At 46.2% G+C, this 23528-nt stretch overlaps 2 protein-coding genes across 3 annotated transcripts in view; one reads left to right on the top strand and one right to left on the bottom strand.

Annotated features, from left to right (window-relative positions):
• Positions 1-7994, bottom strand: part of MOB1B (MOB kinase activator 1B) — a 41262-nt gene extending 33268 nt beyond the window's left edge. Inside the window, exon 1 of one of the 2 annotated variants that reach the window (XM_076337455.1) lies at positions 7917-7994. In XM_076337455.1, the coding sequence (XP_076193570.1) occupies positions 7917-7930 (14 nt within the window). In that variant the 5' untranslated portion in view covers positions 7931-7994. Of the gene's footprint in view, positions 1-7141; positions 7214-7916 lie in introns of those variants that run through there. The other variant, XM_076337454.1, reaches the window with a different exon arrangement.
• A 5924-nt stretch (positions 7995-13918) lies between these two features.
• Positions 13919-23528, top strand: GRSF1 (G-rich RNA sequence binding factor 1). Its single transcript, XM_076337451.1, has 10 exons — positions 13919-14104; positions 14505-14649; positions 15556-15711; positions 16047-16187; positions 17643-17772; positions 20287-20444; positions 20600-20724; positions 21443-21578; positions 21812-21895; positions 23395-23528. Exons 1-9 carry the CDS (start codon positions 13919-13921, stop codon positions 21868-21870), a joined length of 1236 nt encoding a protein of 411 aa, XP_076193566.1. The 3' UTR covers positions 21871-21895; positions 23395-23528.

The following is a 23528-nucleotide window of genomic DNA, read 5'->3' as shown; positions in this document are numbered from 1 at the left end:
AGTGTCTTCACAAAAAAAGAGAAGGGAAGTTGGGACAAGAAGCTAAGGTCACAGCTGGATTTCGAGATGAATGAGAAAAGACAGAACAAAGGAAGAAAGACCATCTACATTTGCAAGTTACATCAGAGCGACCAAAGCCAATGTTTTGAAGGGCAAGGCCTAAACGGACCAAAAAGCTGCACCTTATCCTTAGCTTTCTCCTGAAGAAAAACAGAAAAAATGCAAGAGAAGAGTGAAAGAATTCACTTCCAAGTACTGCTTTTAAAAGTTTCAAAATATATTTGCAAGGAAAAAAACTACTGTTACCCTCATGAATTCACAGCGGGGGACTGTCTTTTTATCAACACCAAATTACCATCTCATACACATGAATTTACTGTCTGCTAACTCAGGCTACATATTTGAAATGGGAAGCAAAGACTGGAATTCAACAGAACACATCCGAGATGCACAACACATTTTACTACACTGCACAAAACCGGGTATCAGGTCCTGGAAGGCATACACCTACTGAGCTAACTAAGAAATAAGAAATCACTTCAAACTTATTATCAAAGAACCAATTTAAGCTGCACAGACACACGCCTCTCCAGACAACCAATCCCCAGCTCTCATTCCCTTCTGTCAAATCCCTTCCCCAAAATATTGACCCAGGCAGCAGCGCCCTGGGAAAGCATCCGACAGATCCACATGCAGACTAACCACCACGCTGGCTCTGGGAAGCGATTTGAAAAATTACAAAAAGAACTTTGTGGTTACTTCTTTATGATCTGCTTTAAACTGATCCAGAAAAGCCACACACACGTGGTTTTAGATAACCTAGTCAGAATGGACTGTAACTCTGGAGGGAAATTTATAGCACCCTGCTCAATCTTAAAATTCAGTGTATTTCCTTCCAGAAGAGGTAAATGCAACAGATGTCTTCCTCTGGAAGAGAGGCCCCTGAAAACTTTAAGAAAAATAATTTTCTTGCCCTTAGCTGTCTCGTAGAGACTCCAAAAAGGACTTTTCCAGTTTTGCCTCCCCAAAAATGACACTCCTTTCAGCGTCATTCACCTATGTTGACCTTCCTACGGCACAGCATGGTCCTTCACGCCAGTACAAATACATCCATCACCACCTCTCTTCAGTAACGTTCACATACTGTGCAGCAGGTGAAGTTACAATACTGAGCCAACATTACACTAGTGCCACAGAAGCGCCATGAAAGTGAAAGGGAAGGAAATGCCATGTTTAAAAAAGCAACACACACAGAGCTGACAAACCGAAGCACTGGATCCTGATAATCCCACATCATGAAATTTACAGTCTAGAAAAACTGTTAAAAGTCTGTGAAAAGCAATTAAGTTATATTCAGTTATAGCTGAAAACAGATTCTACAGTATTTGAATATGTAGCCCACAATCTCCCTCCCTGTGTACTTTAAAAAAAAAAAAGAAAGACAAAAACCAAACAGCAAGTTCATTGTAGCTCAACTCTCATAGGAAGTGGCTTAGTTTACAAATGCTAAAAGCATCACAAAGCACATCCTGCGGTTTAGGACGATTTGTGGGTCAAAGGCTTATTGATAGCCTTGGCAGCAATATCTTTCTTATTGCTTACTATGGAAGACTTAAAGTGGCATAATTAAATGCAGCTATTTACTTCCCTAAGAAAAACATGCGGCTTCGTTCCGTCAGCCTTGGGCACGAAAACATATTACCACACTTGCAACTCTTAAGCCACCTCTCAGTGGACAAACGCTTCTAATATTTTATCCTTTTTCAAACAAGATAAAAAAAGACTATGTGTATCTCAGGACACGTACAGCTTAAGATGTTAACTGTGGCCCCTGGGCTGTCCTTACTGCGGTTGTCTATGAAGAGGCTCTAAATCCAAAGGCTTGACAGCAAATTATGAAATGCTTTTGGCACTTTTTCAAGATTAAAAACCAAGCCACTTTACACGTGCACAAGTCTTCCCTGAAAGTGATCCTTGTTTCACCACTGTTCTCCTCTGAGAAATGTAAATAGCTAATTGCATAGGTTCGCTTACATCCCAAACACAGAGAGAAGGACAAACAAGGGAAAACAATTGTGGCATAAAAGCAAACAATTAGGAAGCAATTAAGACCAGACATCACTGTGACGTAGTAAACACAACTTTCACACTGAACAATGCCTTTCTTCATATGTTTTTTTTTTCATTGCAAACTAATGCTTCTATACTGAGAAGGAAGCATCTAAGAACATTTAAAAGTGCCAATCGCTCACTTCATCAAGTACACGTTCCCCAAAACAGAGTATTAGCGGCAAAAGTTTTTTTTCAAATGCAATTCCGAGCACAGACATCTTACAGCCTGAACTGGTCTGCACAGCTCTGTTATTCCGAGGCAGGCTCCTTCTTTCTGAAGTAAAAGCCAGGCGGTAGCGTAAACTCAGCTTCACAGCCCTCTACCTCCAACCTTACAGATAAGGCAGCAGCAGTCATGCATTGCTGGCCACAATTTATTTCCATTTCACCGTACGCAAATTTGATCAGCTACTTTTTGAAAGTGCACGCTAGTTTACCACGACAAGCAGACATTTCATCAAACTCATCAAGAAAGGAGAAAGCCACTGATAGGGGAACGGCAAGAACTCAACTACCTAAACAGGTAGTAACGCACACCCAAAGCCGAATGAAGTTTGAAGACAGGGTGAGCGACACACCTAAGCTTATTCGTTTGCCAGTTTGCACAGAAAAAGGAAGAAGCCTCCTCCCTGTCTTTTGCCATGCCCAGACACACCTGCTGCTTCCATTATTCCAACACCATCCCTCATGTCACTACACAGTGACACCAAGTAACTAAACTAGCAAAAAACTAATCCCACCAAAAAGGAACTAATAGTTTTTTGCTGGTTTAGCTTCTTTAACCAGCTCATTGGAAAGATGACAAGTGTCTCAAGTGGCCTTAACCCTATCAGCAAACTGCACCCTAACAAACTGTTTTGGGGTCTTCGGGGAAGATAAATGAGAAGGGAAGCAGAGCGACAAGGACTTCAAAAGGCCTTTTTCAAGAGAGTTCGAGAATTGTAAAATGATTTGTACCACAGGCAGCGCAAGGGGCAACGTGAACACCTCTAAGTTTTTTATTGCCATGGTTTCTGGAAGCTTTCTGTTCCTCGGTGCTCCTTTCCTTGAAAGCCACACCAGCTGCCAGCCAAGGGGCAAATCTTTTGACAGCAGGCATTTCAAAACAGGAATCAAACACAGAGTTAACACTACAAGTGAAGTGACGTGCTTCTACAACATTAAACACACATTTCAAGTAAAAGCATGTATTTCTATAGCCAATAATTCAATGAATCATAAAATCATTGAGGTTGGAAAAGACCCTTAAGATCATTAATGAGTCCAACCATTAATGTAACACTACCGATGAAAGCTATAAGCAGCTATTAAAAAAAAGAGACAAAAAAAAAAAGTTTTACTTTCCATGAAGTTCAGAGCCGATTCCATATAAACTCTACCTCTAAGGAATCCTTTTGCTTTCCTCAAAACTCAAAATTACTGTTACCAAGACTTAAAAAAAAAAAAAAGTCTTTAAAAAGTTGGCAATAACTTTGCAGTTCTCTCTCCCATCTACTCATAGGCAAACTTAAGAGACTTTTCATTCCCGGTACTCTTCCAAAGAGGGGGGGGGGGGGGGGGGGGGGAACACAACCAAAAACAAACAAACAAAAAAGAAAATAAACACATCCCTAATGGTATTGGTTAAACAACAGATTTTGCAGTAAGTTAACACATTCATGTGTCGAGAGCCTCTACCCTGATCTCTGCCTGCACAGTAGTATTACACTAATCAAGCTAAAACTGAAGAAAACCAGTACATTAAAATACAAGGAGAAAAACATCTGAATGTTTGACAAGCATATATTTCCCATTTCTAACAGTTTGTAAATGCCTGCACGTTGGTTTTCAGTGACAGAAACTCCAGTTTACAAGTGCCTAACAGTCTTCTGTGGGAGTCCTTGATAAAGAGGAGATAAATACCACATCTCCAACTTTTAACTACAGAAGGAGCACTCGTGAAGCACTCGGTTGCTCTCCAGCTAGAGTAAGCTGAAAAACACTGCCCACTTTAGAAAAGGCTTTCATTTGGTAAGTAGCAGCAACTCAGCATCGAGGAAAGCTGAGGACGGGGAAACAACAAATAGTCATGATGTTCTTTTCTTCCAGAGCAGGAGCAGACCGGGAAATCAGGAAGGCCACAATGCTTGTTGATCTGGAAACAAACACACCAGCTCTGATTTTGTTATTACTCTGCAACAGATGTAAGGGAAAAAAAAGAAAGTAACGTCCCACTGCACCTTCTGCACATACATATACACACAAACTATGATTTTAATTAAATTAAAAAAAAAAAAATTAACCCACGCGCACCATCAGAAGCAGCTGCCAGGCTCCGCTGTATAACAAGACAGAGAAGGAAGAGCACATCTCTCCCCCAGTTTGGTTTACACATTACCTTTGCATTGATTCATAAACACATGCACCCCAAACAACAGCTACTCGTCCTCACCCTTCCTTGCTGTTTCCGTCAGCTCCTAGTCTTTCAAAGTCTCATCAGTTACGACTACTTAGATGAATCTCATTTTAAAAAACTATACACTGGAATTTTCTGAGGGATTTACTAATACGTATATGGCTTTTTTTTTTAATGAAAAGAAAATTTCACAACTTCAATAATAAAACTGAATCTTTTCCTTTTAAAAATAAGTGGTTTTCATCTAGCTTCTTTTTTATGTAAGTTTTGCCAGCGTAGGATAACACAAGCATGTTACCATATGGCACGCCTACCAGAACTATCTTTAATTTTTTTCCTTGGAGATGTAAGCTAAAGTACCTGCAACTATGCTGTAATTTCCTTTTAGAGAGAACTTATCAAGCTGAATTTTTCTGGAACTGAAGATATTTTCTAGTCCAATTCCCATTTTTAAATTTGGGGGGTTTTTTTTAAGATTCAGGATAACCTATTCAACCATTGGAGAGGTTTATAAAGTCTTTTCAGAAAGGAAGAAACAGATCAGAAAGAGAAAATAGTGGCACTGAAAATAACAACTGCTGTCAAAACTGAGCTGTATTAATTCAGTGACTTCTCACAAGACAGTCTTTTTATAACGTTACCCATAACGAGAGAAAACAATGGTTTCCCTTGATTTACCCCCCCCCCGCCCCTTGTAGCTTTATATGTCACTGGCCCTAGCAACAGCAAAGAATAGCAATGGATTTGTCAGCGGACAAGGACCGTGCAACGGGCCCGCGAGGGGGGGCCCCAACCACCCTGTGTTATCCAAGCACAATCGCCCTGTTATTTGACAACAAGCAAGAAGTCTGCAAGCAGAACACGGCTTTTGATACCGTACTTGAGTGTCAAACTGACAAACTACAGCCAAGTTAGTGACATTAAACCTGCGGACAGGTTCACTGCAATTTAGAAAACATTTCTAGTCTAAGTGCCCAACGACAATCTTCATCTGCCGCATCTTTATTGCGAGGTCAAAATTGTGAGTCGGTTCACAAGAAGACAACAGTACCACCGACGCAGAGAAAACAGCACGGACAAACAATCAACTTCGCTACGTCCATACCAAGGAAACTCGGTGAATAGACAGGGCGCAAAAAGTACTATGAAAAACTATGTAAAAAGTACTGTGAAAACGTGGGGATTTTGCAGCTCAAAATACAAGTTTGTACTACTCAATGTGTAAAAGTGTAAAGATATCCAACCACTATCTTCAAATAACTCTATCGAGTTAACATGAATTTCAAGTTTGACAAAAGGTGACGCTAACTTTCTGGATACTTAAATAAAAAAACCCGAACAATTAACTACTTGCCAGTAACACAGAAAGTTTCCCTGGTCTCCCTGAGGCCTACCAGGCATGTTTTAATTTTTTTTTTTTTTAAATCCCTTTCTAGACTGCAGATGAGCAAATTAGGTGCCGTCTACAACACTCTGCCAACAACAGCTGAGACAGCTTTGCCAACATTTCTAGCTTTGTCATGCAGTAACTTCAGTTTCCATTTCTGTATTTCATCCAGCAGGACCACTTGAAACAATGGAGGTGGGGGTAAAGGTTTGCTTTCCTAGGTTTCAGAAGGGTCTGGAAAAAGAAACAAGCATCTCATTATTGCCTGTGACAGAGGGTGGAGGGTTTCATGCTTTTCCGTTACCAGTTAGCCAAATGCCACGGAGAGGGAGGCTCTCTAATTTGCAAACCAGACTCCCAGGACACCACCGTACTCGAAACCCTGTCCCCCCTTCTCCACTGCAGCAGCTGAGAATTATGAAGGAGGGGGACAGCTGGGCTTCTCATTAGGAGCACCGTGCCTGAATCCACGGACATTCATTTCTACCCCCCTCCCATTTGCAGCTTCCACCCTGCAGCTGATAGGAGTCTTTCAAAATCTCTCTTGGGGTAAGGCAGCACAAGCACAACGACAGGCAAGCTGGTTTGGTACGGCAGCGTTAAAAGAGAAACGCAGTGGAGAGATTTAGAAGGAAGCCGGCGTCGGTCTTATTTGTCTCCATGAGAACACAACTTACTAGAACACTCCAGTTCCCAAGATAAAGTATCTTCTCTAAAAGCAGGCTACATATACATCTGTTGGTTATCAATATAAGCCTTTAACAACTGTCAGATATTATGGCAACAGTCCCACTAACTGCTCGCACGTAACTCCGGACGTGCAAGAGCACTCAGCGGGGCGAAGGCCTTAATGGAGCTCGGCTCTGCAAGGGCGCCTTTTTCAGCCGCCTGGATTTCCCTTCTCTCCCTAGAGCACATCTTCACTTTAATTAATAGGTCACTGAACCGGTTTATGTTAATTGTCAGAAGTACCTCGTCTTTGTTCCCAAGGGGAGGGACCAAAGTTCATTCAGTTGTTGTCTACGAAGCAAAATTGCAAAATGTAAGCTTTTGCACACACCTAAATTGCCACCAATTCCTAAGGGAGCTTTTTTATGCCGCAGTAAACAATTGCCTTCTCATTAGCAACGTGCATCCTGCCAGCGATCCCTCGCTCGCCTGCTCGCTATGTTCGTACCAGATCACCGTCAGTCATCTGCGCACCCATTACCTGAACCTGGAATTAACTTTTCAACGCTGCTGCTCACCAAACCTGCGACAACGCCATCCAGTTCGAACTTATCTACCGCAGATAACGCTACGGGCAGCGACTTCTGCCCGCACCATCCTTGCCTGGAGTAAAAAAACATTATTTAAAAAAAAAAAAAAAAAAAAGGAGACTCCGGCAGATCGGTGTTTTTCCCCTGAAGGCTGCTCTCGCCTCTCCAGCGATACCCCTCTCGACTTGCAACACACCACTCGCCGGGAAGGTCCCCCCCGACCCCCAGTTAAAAGCCTCGCGCGGATTTCTTCGCCCCGCGTGGCTGCTTTTTAAATTCACGTCCCCGCTGTTCGAGACGCCCGGCCGATGAGGAAGGTCGAAACCCCACTCCCACGGCGAACTGCCGCCCTCCAAACGCCCTCGCGGCGCGGAGGCGCCGGCCGGCCCCGAGCAGCCGTTAACTCCCGGCTCCCGCGGCTGAGGGGGGCGGCCGTTACAGCCGTTAGCGCGGTCGGGGCCCCCCGGGGGACCGCGGCACAAAGGGAGAGAGCGGGCAAGGCGCTGCTCCGCCGCCGGGGCGGGACGGAGAGGAGAGGTGCGGAAAGGGGCGCCATGCCGGCGGGGAGCGGCCGCCCCGCTCCCTCGGGGAGGCGGGGAGGGGTGGCGGGCGGCGGCCGCGTCCCTTCGGCGGGCTGCCCTGCCCGGCGGGACGGGGTAGAGGAAGAGGAAGGGACCCTTCTCCCTCCTCAGGCAGAGGAGACGGCCGGAGCAAGGGCAGCCTCCTCCCCACACGCCGCCGTGACCCCGCCGCGGTTACTCACAACAAGAAGCTCATGGCGATGGCGGCGGAGCGGGACCGGCGGCTGCCTGGGCTCGGCGCGGCTCGGCTCGGCGCTGCTCGGCTCCCAATGGCAGCGGCGGCGCAGGGCGGGCGTGTGCGGGAAGAGCGCCGCGGGGCGGGGACACGGCCCGCCGCCTCCCGCCGCCGCCACCCGCGGCCCGCCCGGCCGCCATCGCCCCCAGCAGTCCCCGCGGCCCGCGCCGCCCCTCCGCGGACCTCCCCTGAGGGTCGCAGCCGGTGGTCGCCAGTCCGCGGGCACAGCTCTCCCCCTCCGGCATCCCCCTCGGATATCCCCGTGTGTCCCCCCTTAACACCCCCCGCCCCTGGTCCCTTAGACCTCTCCCCTCAGACACCCTGGAAACGGGCAGCCCCCTGTCCCTCCAAATATCCCTCTCTGCCCCCAGACACCCCCATCTGCACCCTGCGGCAGTGGCCTCAGCCCCAGGGGCAGCACAGGGCTCCCTGGAAGCATTTCCCCCAGCCCTGGGTGACCCAAAGGCAACAGAGAGCAGGGCACAGCCTCCTCGGGTAAACCTCTGCACCGCTCCAGGCCGCGGTGTCCCAGCTCTCGCTGGGCAATGCTTCTCGGCCACGGGCATAACAGAAATGCCTCTGACAGCCTTTAGGTAGTCCTGGCAGTGAAATCCCTGTGGTTACCTACCAAATGTCGCAGGGAAGCTATGAAAAGTGCCTGAGCAATAGTGCGGCCTACCAGTATTCATCCCTTTTCTACCCCAGACTGCCTTCTGTGGAGCAAGCCTGCAGGGTAGAGGAACAGCAGTTCACTTCGCTTTAGCATGTCACACCAGGGACTCAAAATGCCTTACAATGTCATTATTTCTGCCATCCGGGCTTCCTTATGCGGCCTGTCCCCATTCTTCAGGTGCATGACGAAGGGGTTCAGGTACCCAACCCACAGATAACCACCACGGTCATAAAAAGAGTAGGGAGATCTTAATTTCAGCATTTCTGCCCTCCCCACGCAACAGTCTGACCCTTTTTAAAAGAAATGCGTCAAAATGGCTTCCAATATTTCAACACGAATGTTTGATTTGTGAGCAACTTTTGACTCAGCTGGCTAGGGCCAGCAGTCAGCTAAAGAAAGGACACACCTCAGAAGTGAAGATACGGGCAGGTGCAAACTACTGAGGTCAAAAAAACACGGTTTTTCTTACAAACCCTTGGCAAGTCCTTCACCTGACCTCTGCCCTGAACCACCTCACCCTGCGTGAGTGTGGTTAAAAACTGCATGTCCTCCTATCTGAGGAAATTTAATGTACAGCATAGTCAGAGTACCATTTCAGCATGTTTTCAAATAAGCACAACTGCATCTTTGCCGGCAACGATTATCACACAGCGTGCTCTTCCCAGGCAAGAGGGCTGTTCCATGAAGTGCAAACCGAGGGTGTGCAGTGCGTTGCAAAAGATGTCCGGCAGCTCATTCGACATTAGATGACAGATGCGGGCTGTGGTTTTGGGGTCTGGGGACCATGGTCTGGGAATCCCTACCTCCCGTTCCCAAAGCAGGAACAATGCTCTTAATTTTTGGGTTTGTCTCGGTCAGTTTATATGTTCCAGGGGAAACAAAGATAAACAGCAACATTCAGAATGCTTTAAAATACAGTATTGTATTAATATCAAACAAGGACCACACATTCCACTGTAGACTTAGCCACATCCAAGTGCCACCTCTTTATGGCAGAAATTACAATCCCAGGGTGTAATTTCATGTGAAAATCTGCCTCCGTTTAGGTCAATAAGCCAGCTGGATTTCGGAGAGAGGACAGGACAGGCAATACGACCCCCAGAGATTCCCTCCTGCCCCAAGGGGATTCTGTGAGCCCTGGCACCCCCACAATGCTCGTGCTGCTGCAGGTAGGCCAAAGGAAAACCCGATGACTTTGAGATTCATTATCGGGCAAATTCAGTACATCGAAACATGCTACAATCCCGCGCAGCATTAAGTTTCTGTATGGCACATAGGGGGTTTCAGCTATAATGCCTTACGTGGCAACATTGACGGTCGTCTGCTTCTCTCACGTTTTTAAATGCTGAAACTGCATTTTGTACTTTTCTGGCTCTGTCCTTCAGACCAAGTCAGCATGCCAGGTCAGTGCATTTCTAAGAAAATTACGCTGCCATTTTTAGGACACTTTTAAAATCAAGTGTTTTACTGTGCAGCGAAGACATAATTAAAAAGCACTTAATGACGTTTGCAGTTTTCCTTTTGGCTGTATTAGTAAAAGCAGGCATGAAATTGGTCTCGGGGCACTTTTTAATAGACGCTGTCAGACTCAGTCGGCCACGTAAATCAAACTAAAAAAAATATTGCTGATCTTTCTGGTGCATTCATGTTGGGACATGAATAACCTCGGTTCTCTGTTCCCACCCATCGCTTCCTTCTACCCACAGAATGTTTTATTTTAGTGGCAAGTTAAATGTCTGTTACTGCAGCAGTCGGTAGGAAATACTTGGCCTGGGCGGCCGTCAGGAGAAATGGTTACGTAATGTGTACATTTTATGTCTCACATTAATATTGGTCTATTCGTGTTGGCTAAGGGTCACATGAAGTGCTCGCTTCAGACACTGCTGATACAAGGGACTGGCAGTGCGCTGCAGTCTTACGTAAGAGTCGAACCGCTCGGTTGCTCCAGGAAAGGCACAGTGAATGCACCCGTGGCCTCACGGCTGTCATTTTGGTTTATCCATTATACGGTAGAGCTTAAAGAATTACTCTGAAGGGGCCCTCAAGCTGACAAAGTGCTTTGGTCCTGAACTGAAGTTTCCAGCTTTTGCAGCGCAGCTCGGTCAACGCAGAACGTTCCAGCTGAAAAAAGTTCAAAAATTAAGATCACAATACTTAGTATGTATGTTATCAGGAATACAAGAAAAGAAACAAAATGTTGTTTTGAAATGTAAATAATACAGTATGTAAACACTAAGCTCTGTAAACATCCTCTCCACATTCTAGATTAAACAGATAGCATCCATCAATTTTATAACTGCATACTTGTTTGTGCATTAAGGTAAGGGATTTGATTTGTGAACAAGCAATACCTGGAAGACTAATGATATAAATGTAGTGAAACATTTAAGTACAAATATCTGATCGAACCTGTGGTATGTACTTGGTAATTATTCTCTACAAAAAATGCAACGCGTGAAGGAATGACAGCAACTATGAGATTACTATACGGCGGTCCTGAGAGTCACCGTAATTCTGGAGCTGGGATAGTACGACTCAGCAGCCTTGTTACTGCTGGACTGCAGAGGGAATAACAAATTCGGCCCTCTGCTGCCTTCAGCGCCCTTATGGTGCTCGGATATGTGTCATTCCCGCTACAATGTTCATACGCTTTAGTAATAACGTCTCAGAAATAAATTATTTGTGGAGAACCCGCTCCACAGATCTCAACAGTGTTTATGGTGTGGACACCGTCTGCAAGGCGGGTCATGCTACTTAAATTTCTCCATGCAAACTATGCTCTCCTTTCCGTTTTCCAGAGTTGGTGGGCTCGCTCAGGCTAAGCACGCTATCTCCTGCTGAATGCCAAGATGGCTGCAGATGAGCAATTGTGTAACAGGCTCATCTTTCATAGAAAATGGTGGAAGCCCCACTGCTCGAGTAACTTAAAGCTAAATGAATAATTTTGGGAAATACCTCAACAGAATATAAGGTCAATTTTCCTTGATGACAGATTACACAGAGTGATAAGTAACGTTTCCCAATAGAAGATAAGCATTTGTTTTAGTATCAACTCAGAAGATTTTTCTTTTTCCTCTGATCAAACTAAAGAATAGCTGGTATTAATTAGTCTTAACAATAACCTGTTTAACGTTAGGTATTGAAAGAGGCATCTTCCAAGGTAGGTAAATCTAACTTCTTGGTCAACAGCAGTATGGAGGGGCATCTCCTGAGTCTCTTTATTTTTACTTATGGTAATAGATTTCCTCTCATAAGTAGACTTCGTTCAACACCAGTTCTGTCGAGTGAATAAATGCAAATTCTATTGTCCTAGGTTGATTTTTTTCTTTTTTCCTGATCATAGGTGCAGAGGCTTTGATCCCTCACGTTTGCTGAGGAAGCTCTGAGACTCCTGGAAAACGTCAGTGCCAACAGATGCCCAACAAAATGGTGCCCTCTAAAGGTAATTCGCACACACTGACAAGCTACGAGACAAACAGCAGTGGGATATTTTTTACTGTACTTGGGAAGCAAATATATTGAAGGAAAAATGGGTGGAAGATGTGCATCTCTTAAAGAGACTCTTCCTTGCACCCTGCTTGGTTCACGAGAGAGGAACGCACATAACATTCCCTCGGTCCGTAAGATTCAGGGATCTGCTTATTCAATTAAACTTAAAACATGAAAGCCAATCTAGATAAAGATAAGCGTTCAAGATGAATTCCTACAGTTATCTTAATTTTTTGCTCCTATAAAATTTGCTTGCTTATTTAAATAAGGTTTTGAAGAGAAACCTGATACGTAGACTATGAAAAACTGGAATGTGAACCACTTGAGCACTGAGGTCAACATTCCTTCGAAAATATGTATAATAGGTGATTTACCTTGAAAATTCAAGAGTTGAGAGTGCTGTTGTCAAGAGACTGTGCTGTTATCAAGGTAATAGTCTGTCATATGGAAGTTAGTTACAAGAAATAGTTTATAAAAGCAAAAGCCAGCAACAACGAGGTGACCTAAAATAGCTTGTTAACATTTTCAAAACGGTGGTAAGAAACATTCAAGGTTTCTGAGAAATTAATGGGTTGGCAGTACTACAAGGTGAAAGACTTCTGTTGAAAAACCCATGACTGTATTTTGTGTGATAGTTTGCAATGGCTTGAGATCGCCACTCTTACTTGGCAATCCCAAGACTAGAACTACAGGATGCCGGACAGAAGAGGAAAATCTTCCCTGTCGTGGCTGCCACCGTCTTCCTTGACGCTGGGGTCCACATGCCAGGAAGGCCTGGCACGTCCTCTTTCTGAACAACTGCTCGCATACCTGCCTGCTTACCCTGGATCTGAGCCTCCACAGTCTCCCTTGGCTTCCTCCACTGCTCGTTTTTTTTGGGGAGCTTGTCTTTTCTCTTCTTGTTCATTTTGCTTCACCCTAAAAATTTTTCTTCTGGGTTCAGCATGACCTACCTTCCCCATGGGTGCACTTAGAAGCCGGTGCTGCCTCTTTCCCCCTTATCCCTTAGACAGATGCAGCAGCAACAGCAGGACTGTTTTTCCGGATCATCTGAAAGTCCTATGTTCCTCGCAAACAGGTTCAGCCCGTACCACCTCTGGCATCTAAGACTGTCAAGCTAGGATGGGAGCGAGGGGGAGAAAATCAGCTCTCTTATAAAAGTCTGCAGGGAAGGGGTATAAAAGGGTTGTCGTGCTTAAGTCTGACTTAAAACTTTACGTTGCAAACATACTGTGGGTTTTTTTTCCTTCCTGTTTTGTTCTGATTAAAAAAATACAAAAATGTTAGTGGTGATAGAAACTCTAAATGAGCATAAGCCAGTAATAACGCGTTGTGAATCCCTGAACCACGCTTCCCCGTTCAACGCTGTCTCGGCTAACGAGCATTTCATTTACAACCCGTTTCTTGCAGAGCCCGCACGCCCTCTGCTCGGCACAACAGGACAGGAGACAACCCCGCTGCTCTCCCCGCCGCCTCCCCCCTCGCTGGGGGCATCCTTTCGCCTCCTTTCACGCCTCGAGCTCTCCGAGTCGGGAAACGGCAGCCGCGGCCTGGACAGAGGGGTGAGTGGCGGCCGTCTGCGCGGGGGACGCGAGGCAGCGGGCATCGGCAGGCCCCGACCCCCACCCCCGCCGATCCTCTCACCCCCAAGGGCCCCTCAGGCCGCCGAAAAGCGGAACGGGGTGCGCAGGCGGCGCTTCCCGGGGAGGGGGTACCCCCCTCGGCCCGGCACTGCCGGCGCCTCCTGGGAAGTGGAGGCGGAGCCCCCGAGCCCCCGCCCGTCGCCCATGGCCGCCGCCGCCGCAGCGCGCCGCGGCCTGGCCGCCCTGCTGCTCGGCCGCCGGCCGCCGATGCCGCCCTGGCTGCGCCCGCCGGCCGCCCGCAGCCTCCTCAGCGCCGCCGCCCTCGGGCCGGGGCCGGGCGCGCCGCGGGCTCCCGCTCCGCTCTGCGCCGCCGTCCGCAGCTGCAGCCAGGTAGGGGCCCGCGGGGACGGGGCCTAAAATGGCGGCGGCGCGCAACCGGGGGAGACGGAGGGGACCCCGCCGGGCCGCTGCCCGGGAGGGAGCGAGGGGCGCGACCGCGGCCTGCGCGGTCGAGCCGGAGACGGGCGCTCTCCCGCCGCCTTGGTACGTCGGGGCGACGGCGGCCCGTTATCGGGGCCGGAGGACACGTGCGAGAGGGGCGGCGGGGCCCCGCGCCTTTATCCCTCACCCGCGGGGAGGCGGCTGCGGCGTGCGCCCTGGGCACCACGCTGCACAGGACCCGGTTGGCACGCAGCTGCCTAAAAAGCTGAACGTAGCTGGGTACCGCTGCTGAAGGCTGCACGCTTCCACCTTTTAATTTGGGGTTTTCTTTGTTTCTTTTTGGTGGCAGGTTACAGATGCACCATCCCAGGAAGGTCACCTTTCAGAGCAGGAACCGGAGTCACCCAAGGCAGAAAGTGACAACGTCTTTCTCGTCAGGGCGCAAGGATTCCCCTTCTCGTGCACAGAGGAGGACGTGCTTACCTTTTTTGATAGTATGGGAGTTAATTCTCCTGTGTAACTGTTCAGTGTGGTGGTGTTGGACCCAATAGTTAAGGATTAGTTAACAGAAAATTTAAAGATCGTTAGCCAGAGAAAGATGTTTTTAATAATTGCTGCAAAATAATTCACAATTTACACATACAAAACAAATAATCGACTTTGAAACTGCTGGACAATGACTAGAAACTCTTCCTTATGACATTTTATATTTAATTGAGCAAGTCTTTCCCTTCGTAGTCGGTGTCTCCACACTAAAGGCAGTCCAATTCGAAGTGGTTCCTTTAAAGACCATTATGGTTGGCTTCCCCCCCACCCCGCCCTCTTTTAAACAAACTGGAGTGGTTTTTACTTACTAGTTTAAACTTCAGTGTTGTTTTCTGATCCTAATTAATAGGTTTGTGCATACCTTTGCAGGGCTGATCCCTCCATACTGTAATATTATGATGCAGCCTTCCAGAATAGACTAGATGGTCAGATCCAAGTTTTTAAATGGTTTAATAACCTGCCGAACTAAATTAAGTCAGTTTGAAGTCCTAGGGGAAAGAAGCATAGAGCAGGCAGAGTATAGGTATAGAGTCTGAAAGACTATTGCATTTGTTCTTGATTTCAAATAACTCGGAAACAATTAAGTTTACCAACAGTATGAGAATATATATTTTCCAGTTATACAGCTGTGGAAGCTAATGGATGTCAAATCCATTTCTTACATGTGATAAGCATTGTGAGTTAAGAGTTAAGATCAAAAATGGGAGTTTCCTACCCTTTGTTTCAAGACAATATTTTGCACTGCTGAGGGGGATAGCTCTATGCAGAATATTCAGTTTTCATCTGCAATCAAAAGACCCCCATGTTTGATGCACTTGTGTATGTTTCTGTGTCATGTGTTCCTTGATTTCTAGGCTGTAGGATTCGAAATGGTGAGAATGGCATACACTTCCTCTTAAACAGGGATGGGAGACGCAGGGGGGATGCCTTAATCGAGCTGGAGTCGAAAGCGGATGTCCAGAGAGCCTTGGAAAAGCACCTGAGGTATATGGGCCCACGCTACGTGAAAGGTGGGTTTGAAATGACAGAAGCTACATTGGGAGAAAACTCATGATAAAGAACCGCTTGAATAATAAAGCGGGCTGGTGTGGCGAGGTGCAGGATGTGGAACAGAGCAGCAGATTAGCCAACAAGGCACCATCAAGCTGAAACTTCCTAGGCTGGACGGGAAAAAGCAAAGCGGCTTGTGTAGTGAGGGGCACCATTGCGGGACCATAGAGTATGGGGTGGGGGAAGAAACATGGAAGTTTTGTGGGGGGAAAAAGCTGCCTTGAAGAATACCTGCAGGGTGCCACCTTCTGAGTACCATGAGGAAAAACATGTTTTGTGCCTGTATTCCTTGCAGTTTTTGAAGTACACGATAGTGATGTAGAGGGCTTACTACAAAATCTGCGGGATGAGTCACAAGCCATAAATGATGGAGTTGTACTACTCAGAGGCCTTCCGTTCAGCTCCACTGAGGACGATATTGCAGACTTTTTCTCAGGTAACTCAGCCTCATCCGTGCTCTTCGGTTATGAGGCGTTTACTTCTCCAAGTCGGTGCTTAGATAGGCTGTTGTTCCTGTAAGTGAAAAAAGCAAAAGGACATGCAGCCTTGAACACTTCAAACTGTATAAGGAATTGCTGTTCCCTGTGCGGCTAGAAGTAACTAAAGCTTTCTGAACGAGCTTTTGGCTGCAAGGTTTTCTTGCACCTTTGACTTTCTGCAGGTCTAACCTAGTATCAGTACTTGCAGCACTCTCTTTTTGGGGCCAGGGGAAGGAAAGAGAGGAACCTAGTTCCTATTATCTGCAATTGGATTGCTACCAGTGCATAATTTGGCAAAGTTAATACAGGCAAAAATGCCTGTATGATAGTTCCAGTACAAGTGAATGCAGCATGGGTATTCAGAGCTGTATAATCATGACAGTTAGATCATGTATGCCACTTTAAACTGTTAACAGCAATTTTTTTTTTATTATTGTTGGCTTGTTCATGGTTGTTGAAGTTAACTGCACCACTTCTCAGCTGAGCAAGTATTGCGCAGTGTGTGTGTGTGCATGCTCATGTCCCACGCTCAGTGCTAGAGCAATCCAGGTGGTTGCTGCCTGCATTCATTAGGAAAGAAGCCTTTCTAGGTTTTGCAAAATAAATTAACATTTCCTTAGGTAAAGTTTAAGTTGTAGACTAAACCAAAATCGGTGCTTCCCCCCCAACTGTAGGCATGCACAGAGAGTCCTGTAGCACTGAGGCTCATAATAACCACCGTCATGCCAAAAGCAAAGGCCACCGATAGTAAATTTTTCAATTGATAACCGGTAGTTCAATATGTTTGAAGGCATCTAGTAGCAAAGTATCACAATGAGGTGACCAGGGCAGCATTGTGGAGCAAGTATTTCCGTTTCTCCAGGAGCTTGCAGAGGCCCTTTGAGAAAGTAACAAGGTACAAAGAAGTATGCAAAAGCATGCCGGGGGGGTGGGGAAGCGTAGTAGCCCAGCCCAGCGTGCACTCTGTATCACATCAGATGAAGCTATTGACTGGATTACAGTCTCCCCAAGAAGATACTCTATGGCACAAAAATTGAAGTTCAGTGAATTTGACTTGGGTTTCAAAGGGATGGGGAAAAATTACCATAACAGTAAGAGAAAGTTTCAAGAACATTTGTGCTCTGGACCTCCTTGTTGTCTAGAGCTTGGATTCACTTCTTATTTTCATAGTTACTTGAAGCCTCAAGTCGATTCATTATTGGCAATTAAGCCTTCTGTGAAAACTAACTTAAAGCAAATAAATTTGAGTTAAAAAAAGGTATGTAGGCCAGCATGAGCAGTTTTTTCAGAAACATTTAACTGCCTGATTAGCCTGTCAAAAACCAGACGAGTAAGGGAAGAAATACTCTTTCTTGAGCTATGGCACAAGTTCCTGACAACGTAAATGCCTTTTTCTCCCCACCTTCGCATAGGTTTGAAAATAACTGACATAGCTTTCGTTTACCGGGGAGAAAGAAGAACAGGAGAAGCTTTTGTGCAGTTTGCAGCTCCTGAAATGGCAGCTAAAGCCCTGTTGCGACACAGGGAATATATGGGTACCAGGTAGGTGCTTCACTGGGGTTCACGAGGGTGGAAGAACATGGTATGAAGCATGCTGTGTGACTTACAGCTTGCTTCTTACCAGGTGAAACAGCTAATCTTGGGCTATCTCATACTCACATTATTATTAAGGAAGCTTCTGCCCTTATTACCCTTAAAACCTGTAACTCAGACTTTAGATTCAAATTTCAGTAGAAATCATAGCTAAATCTTTCTCATAGTTGTGTCAGACTTACTTTGTGGCTCAAAACATTTCTTTTTTAATAGCACCCTCTGAAATACTCTGTGTAACCCAAGTGTTACATCCTCTGGTGATGTTTTCTTCAGAACCTTGACAAAACTGGAGAAAAGAAGATGAAGCCTTTTGCAGGCTTCTGTGCGCTGCAGAGGCACCTTCAGCGCTCGTAGCTTGGGGGAATTCGGGGTCTCTCAGAGAAAGTCTCAGTTCTTTTTAAGTATTCCCGAAGGCAGTCTCATCCCAACAGAAGTCGGGTGATAGCATTCAGAGCGGGGAATGCTAGATAGACGCCGCCTGCCCAGTCACAAGTGCATGGGGATCCTGCGCCTCCTACAGACATTTGCCCCTGCCAAATTTCCACCAGGTTCCCTGGTGCTTTCCACAATTTCGGCAACCCTCACCCTTCCCTTCAGCCCAGTACCAGGTACAGTCAGCGTCTCCGCTTGGAGACTACATTGTATGAAGCACAGCTTACCACTCACCTCTGGCTTGAATCCATTCCCGGCATTGACTGCTGGCTGATGCCATACAATCATCGACCTCTTTAGTGACCACATCCAGCTGGGCTGTCCTCCTTCCTCAGGAATCCGTGTTTAACCACTTTCATCCAGAGCACTGAGCCCTATGCCACACGCTTCTCTCACAAGAGCCTCTCTTTCTCAAGCAAAAGCATATACACCTTTTTCCTCGAATCCTGAGCTGCACTCAGGAAAAAAGAAAAATTAAGATTGCTTTTAACCTGCTGAAGTTTCTGATTTTTCTTTCATAATCCACTGAGTTCTCTTTCTGAATACCAAGTAGCAAAAGAGCTCTCCAAACCTTACCGCTTCACCTAACAGCACCTACTTCCTTTTTTCTATTTCCTTATTTCCTGTTTCCACTCTGCATTTCCTTGTGTTTGTCCCCCCACCTGTATTAAAATGGCTGCTCTGTAGGCGTGCCCAATAATTGAATTAACTGACACGCTTCCCTGCCCTCTGATAGAGATTAATTAATTCTCAGTCTGCCATTAATTTTTTCCTCATCACGATCGAACAAGAGCTGATCGGACACAACTACCTGAGCTCATGTACCTCTGTTTCTGTGTGATTAGCCAAGAAACCGAGTGGTTTCCAAAACTGCTGTCAGCTTGCTCTTGTCCGTTCTTCCTGGGCTATCAATTTTATCCAGAAATGGCCTTCAGCTGTGCGCAGTACTGAGCACGGGCTCATGGGGCTGAGCTCTAAGCTCTGTCAGCCTGTACGTGGCGTTACTTCCCTTGCTGTAGCCGCTCTCTTTAGAAAGGGAGGAAAGCCTCCTCGCTTGGATGTCCGTAGTCTCTTTTTCATCACACTATTCCTTCAGTGCTGTGGAAATCTCCTAATTTAACACTGCTAGTTAACTTTGTGTGAGGCCCAGCTGGAACTGGTGCCAGCTCTCTGAAAGATTAGCACAGGCACCTCCAAGTTAAGGGGTTCTGGGGTGGGTAGATAGAACGATAAGGCATTATAATGTTATACTTTGACTAAACCTGCAAATAAGGGTTTGTTGTTGGTTTTGGTTTGTTTTTTTTTTTCTTTCTGAGGTGTCAGTGGGATCTTGCTAGAGTCCCTTAATGTTGCGTTACATATTGGTGTATTATACCCACAACTTTCACACACACACCCCGTTACGTTTTGTCCCATCAATTTCATAGCAATATGTAAAATCTTACGGCTCCACTGAAGTATTTAGTACGACCCTGTGCATCTTCTGTGTCTGCCCGTTTCAGTAATCTGTTTTGGGGTTGGGTGTTTATTTAATTTGGGGTTTGTAGAGATGGGAATAGTGCAATTTGCAGAGATGCAATGAGGGGAAAACAGCTTCACGTACAGGGCTGCTCAAAAGGGATGCATACTACTGAAGTAAAGAGAAAACATTTTTCGGGGGAAATAAATCTGTATTTCCGCGACAAAACAGAATTTTGGCTTGTAAGCGATTGATACTACTTCTACAAGAACTTCCTAAAAGGCTGGAAGCTAAAGACCAAACCGGTAACCTGTCTCACAGTATGTGGGCTTATACAGGAGAGTGGCTGTCGCTGCAAGTTGAAAAGGGCTTTCATGAACATTGTGCAATTCAAATGAATGCCTTCCTCAAAACCGTTGCTTGCCATAGGTGCATAGGTACATAGGTGGCTCTCGCACCTAGTACGTGAGCAGTGCTGAGGTAGGAGAGCGTCCTGAAGGTACTTTCTCAAAACCTTGAGTTCTTTGTGGAGGCGCAAAGTGTGCCATGTAATCTTTTCCTTTGAATTCTAGGTACATAGAAGTGTATGTAAGTAGAAAGCATCAAATGCAAAGGCATGTGCCTTATGACAAGCAGATGATGATCTACCGCAAAGTGAGACAAGAACATGAATCCGTTTCTGAAGACGGGGGATTGAGCGACACGGGAGGCTCTGATGCTGAAAGAGAAGGTAGTGAGTCCCTCCCTGTCGTGCATGTTCTTAGAAGCCTCTTCATTTTCCCCTGATTGTCTGCTGTGAGCATGACCCTGCATGTCTACAGCTTTCACGTGAGGGAGGTGACAATTGCAAGCGTTAAAGATGGTTTTTTTTTTCTCTGTTCACAGAATTGTGCAGGGAAGGAACGGAAAGCTCCAGGAACGTTTTAGAATCTGGGAACGTCTCATCACCACTGCACTTTGTCCACATGAGGGGTTTTCCTAGCCAAGCTAGTGCCCAAGACATAATAAACGTGAGCAACAGTAAAACTATGAATGAAATTCGGTTGTCGTTACCAATGCAAACCCTTGGTTAATTGTTACAGATGAAGTGACTTCAAATTTTTAATTTATCTGTGTCTGTGTTAGTCCTCAGTGCTGCGTGGCTTCAGGCTGAATGTATTTGGAAACTTGAGCTTGCTGAGGGTTACAGGCTCCCCAGGGTAGCCGTGGCCTCATGGGCACAACAGTGATATGCTCGCCTCCGTAAATAAGAATGGATTAAAGCTTGCTGGGCTGTCTTAATATCCGTTACTTTGACTGGAGTAGCCATTTATAATTTTAGCCAGACTTCAGCGTAGCCGATTGTACAAAAATGAGTTTCAGAATCTTTTTAAAATCAATTTTACTTCGTTTTAATAGTATACAGTGTCACAGAGTGAATGTACCTGCGCTTAATGACTGTGACGAGTACAGAACACGTGTGCTGTGTGAGGATTTTTGTTCCTGTCAAGAATTACTCTGCCAGGAGCTTACAGAGGGTGGGAGGCTGCGCACCGTGGGAGAGGTGACTTGGGTGTGCCTCAGCTTCACCCAGATGGTGAAGGGGGGGCCTTTTGCTACTCAAGAGCTCAGACTCTCCCATAGCTGGACAGCCTTTACGAGTAAAACCATCAAGTTTCTCAGTAATAGGGTGCGTTACTGTTCTGTTGTTTCTTTCTCACCTAACTCTTTTGTTTTCCTCCTTTTCAGTTTTTTGCTCCGCTGAAGCCCACAAGGATCATGGTAGAATACAACTCCCATGGAGATGCCACAGGAGAAGCGGACGTGCATTTTGAGAGCCAAGAGGACGCAGTTGCTGCAATGGCTAAGGAGGGGTCACAGCTGCGTAAGTAAAAAGGAGGGGCTCTTAAAACCCCAAGACTCAGATCCTCAGGTAGTTCGGCACGGCCCGTCAAGCTACTGTTAACACCCTGTGCAAGAGGATCATCTTAAATGTAAATTTCCAAATTACCCTATAATGTGACATTGGCTTTGCATACAAAAAAAAAAAAAGAAAGAGAAAAATGTAACACGTACAAGTCACTGACCACAGCCTACCTCTCTCAAATTGTTCCCCAGAGTGCAGTGCCATTGAATTATTCCTGAATGAACATCCAAAGGCACAAGAAAACTGCTAGTGACAGCGGCACAGTCCCAGGTTTGGTAAGTGCATCCTCTTTCTCTGTTGTTCCTGGTCCATTTTTAGCAACGTGTGCCTCAGGCTTAGTATGTCTGATACTTTGGATTTCAGCTAGCTTAAAGGCTGAAATTTAGAGTGGCTGAAGGGGATCATCACAGCTAATCTAAAGTCGGGCATCAAGCCTGGACCCTCTGGCCTGCGACTCCAGATTCCATGGGATAAGTCCTGCGGCCAAGGGGCAGCAGCTCCTTTCTGAGGTTACAGCCAGAGCTAGCAGAGCTTGCTGCGCTGCCCGGACACCGCAGAGCTACGCAGCAACTTGTCCTTTCACAGCTGAGGCCTGCTGGAGTGTGCAAGAGAGTTTTTTTTGGTCTCCTTAAAACTCTCCTCCCCTTAAAACTCTGCTAGTGTGATTGATTAAAGGTTCTGATGGGATTGTATTCCCTGGCATGGAGGAGGAAACGTGGCTAAACATTTTCCACGGACGTGGATTAACAGTAATTGGTCTTCTGGCGGGGGGGGGAACATTACTTACAATTACAGACAATGGAGTTTGACCAAGTAACATTCTTCAGGTTATTTTTTATTCTTTTTTAACCCATCCACTCTTTCAAAAGCAGGGCAGTAGCCTAGCTAAGGGTGGTAGTCAGCCTGTTCTCAATGCAAACAGGGTGTCATGTTTTTGTCCATGTTAACCTCGGCAGGAGTGTCCTGTAGCAGAACAAGTTTTTGCCTTTTTTGTTGCATGGAAACTGTATCTCTCCTTGCCATCTATAAGAGAAAAATTGCAGGCTGTGTTGGGTCCAAGCATGAGGCGGGCACAGCGTGGTGTGGCAGTTCTTGCTGCTGAAACACCATCAGGTCACACTCCCTACTGAAAACACAAGACAGCCTCCCTGCTGCAAAAGAAGGGTTTCCCTGGCGTACAACCGTGAGGCAGAACGTTTGTACGAGGACAGAAGTTCCCTGTGACCTTTATGGAGGGCCCTGGCCAACCTGTAACACTGCCATGAATTCCCTTCTGAAAGTGGGGGGCGGTGATGGTCACCGCTCCCCGCAGTCCTGGCCCCCACAGCTGCAGCAGGGAGGGCAGGCACCCCCCCAGCAGCCCTGGATTTCTAATCTAGGCCAGGGATAAGCTCTTGGGGCAGATTCAAGAGGCACACCTAGCTGCAACCTACGTCCAGCACAGCCTCCCTGCCGCCTTGGCACAGAAACATCCAGAAGAGTTTCTGGCCCCTGCACTGGGACTCGGCCCCAGCGGAATTAAACCCCCCCACACACCCTGTGCGTGTGTGTGTGTGTGTGTGTGTGTGTAGTGCAGCCCCACATGAAGATGTCTCACCTGTTGGAGTTGTTTGTGTCATCTTACCTTTTTTGGTGAGATGGTTTAGTATTGCCAAATTCTACTATTCTGTTATTGGAGACAGTAATTCAGAATAAAATGCAGTGGTGCATTTGAAAGAAGCAATACACTGCAGCAAGGTAGTGATTTTTCTTTTTCTTCTTCCTTTCTTTTTAGGCCAAAGCAAACACATTCCGTGGGTATGAGCGTTAAGATCGAGTACAAGTGTCGCTGCTCAATAACAAGGACAAACTGTATAAAATTTAGTTCAGCATTGTGTAAAAGCATGTAATAAATTGTGTTGACATACT

Source organism: Aptenodytes patagonicus, chromosome 4 (genome assembly GCF_965638725.1).
Source record: "Aptenodytes patagonicus chromosome 4, bAptPat1.pri.cur, whole genome shotgun sequence".
Classification (NCBI taxonomy): Eukaryota; Metazoa; Chordata; class Aves; order Sphenisciformes; family Spheniscidae; genus Aptenodytes; species Aptenodytes patagonicus.
The sequence above is the reverse complement of the archived record's forward strand: the minus strand, read 5'-3'. Positions and strand labels throughout refer to the sequence as shown.

Bases quoted from the DNA above. Each gene is read 5' to 3' on its own strand.
- GRSF1 (XM_076337451.1), top strand. From the start codon at position 13,919: ATGGCCGCCGCCGCCGCAGCGCGCCGCGGCCTGGCCGCCCTGCTGCTC. The intron at 20,445-20,599 runs GTAGTGAGTCCC...CTCTGTTCACAG, and splicing joins CTCTGATGCTGAAAGAGAAG to AATTGTGCAGGGAAGGAACG. The intron at 21,579-21,811 runs GTAAGTAAAAAG...ATTGTTCCCCAG, and splicing joins TAAGGAGGGGTCACAGCTGC to AGTGCAGTGCCATTGAATTA.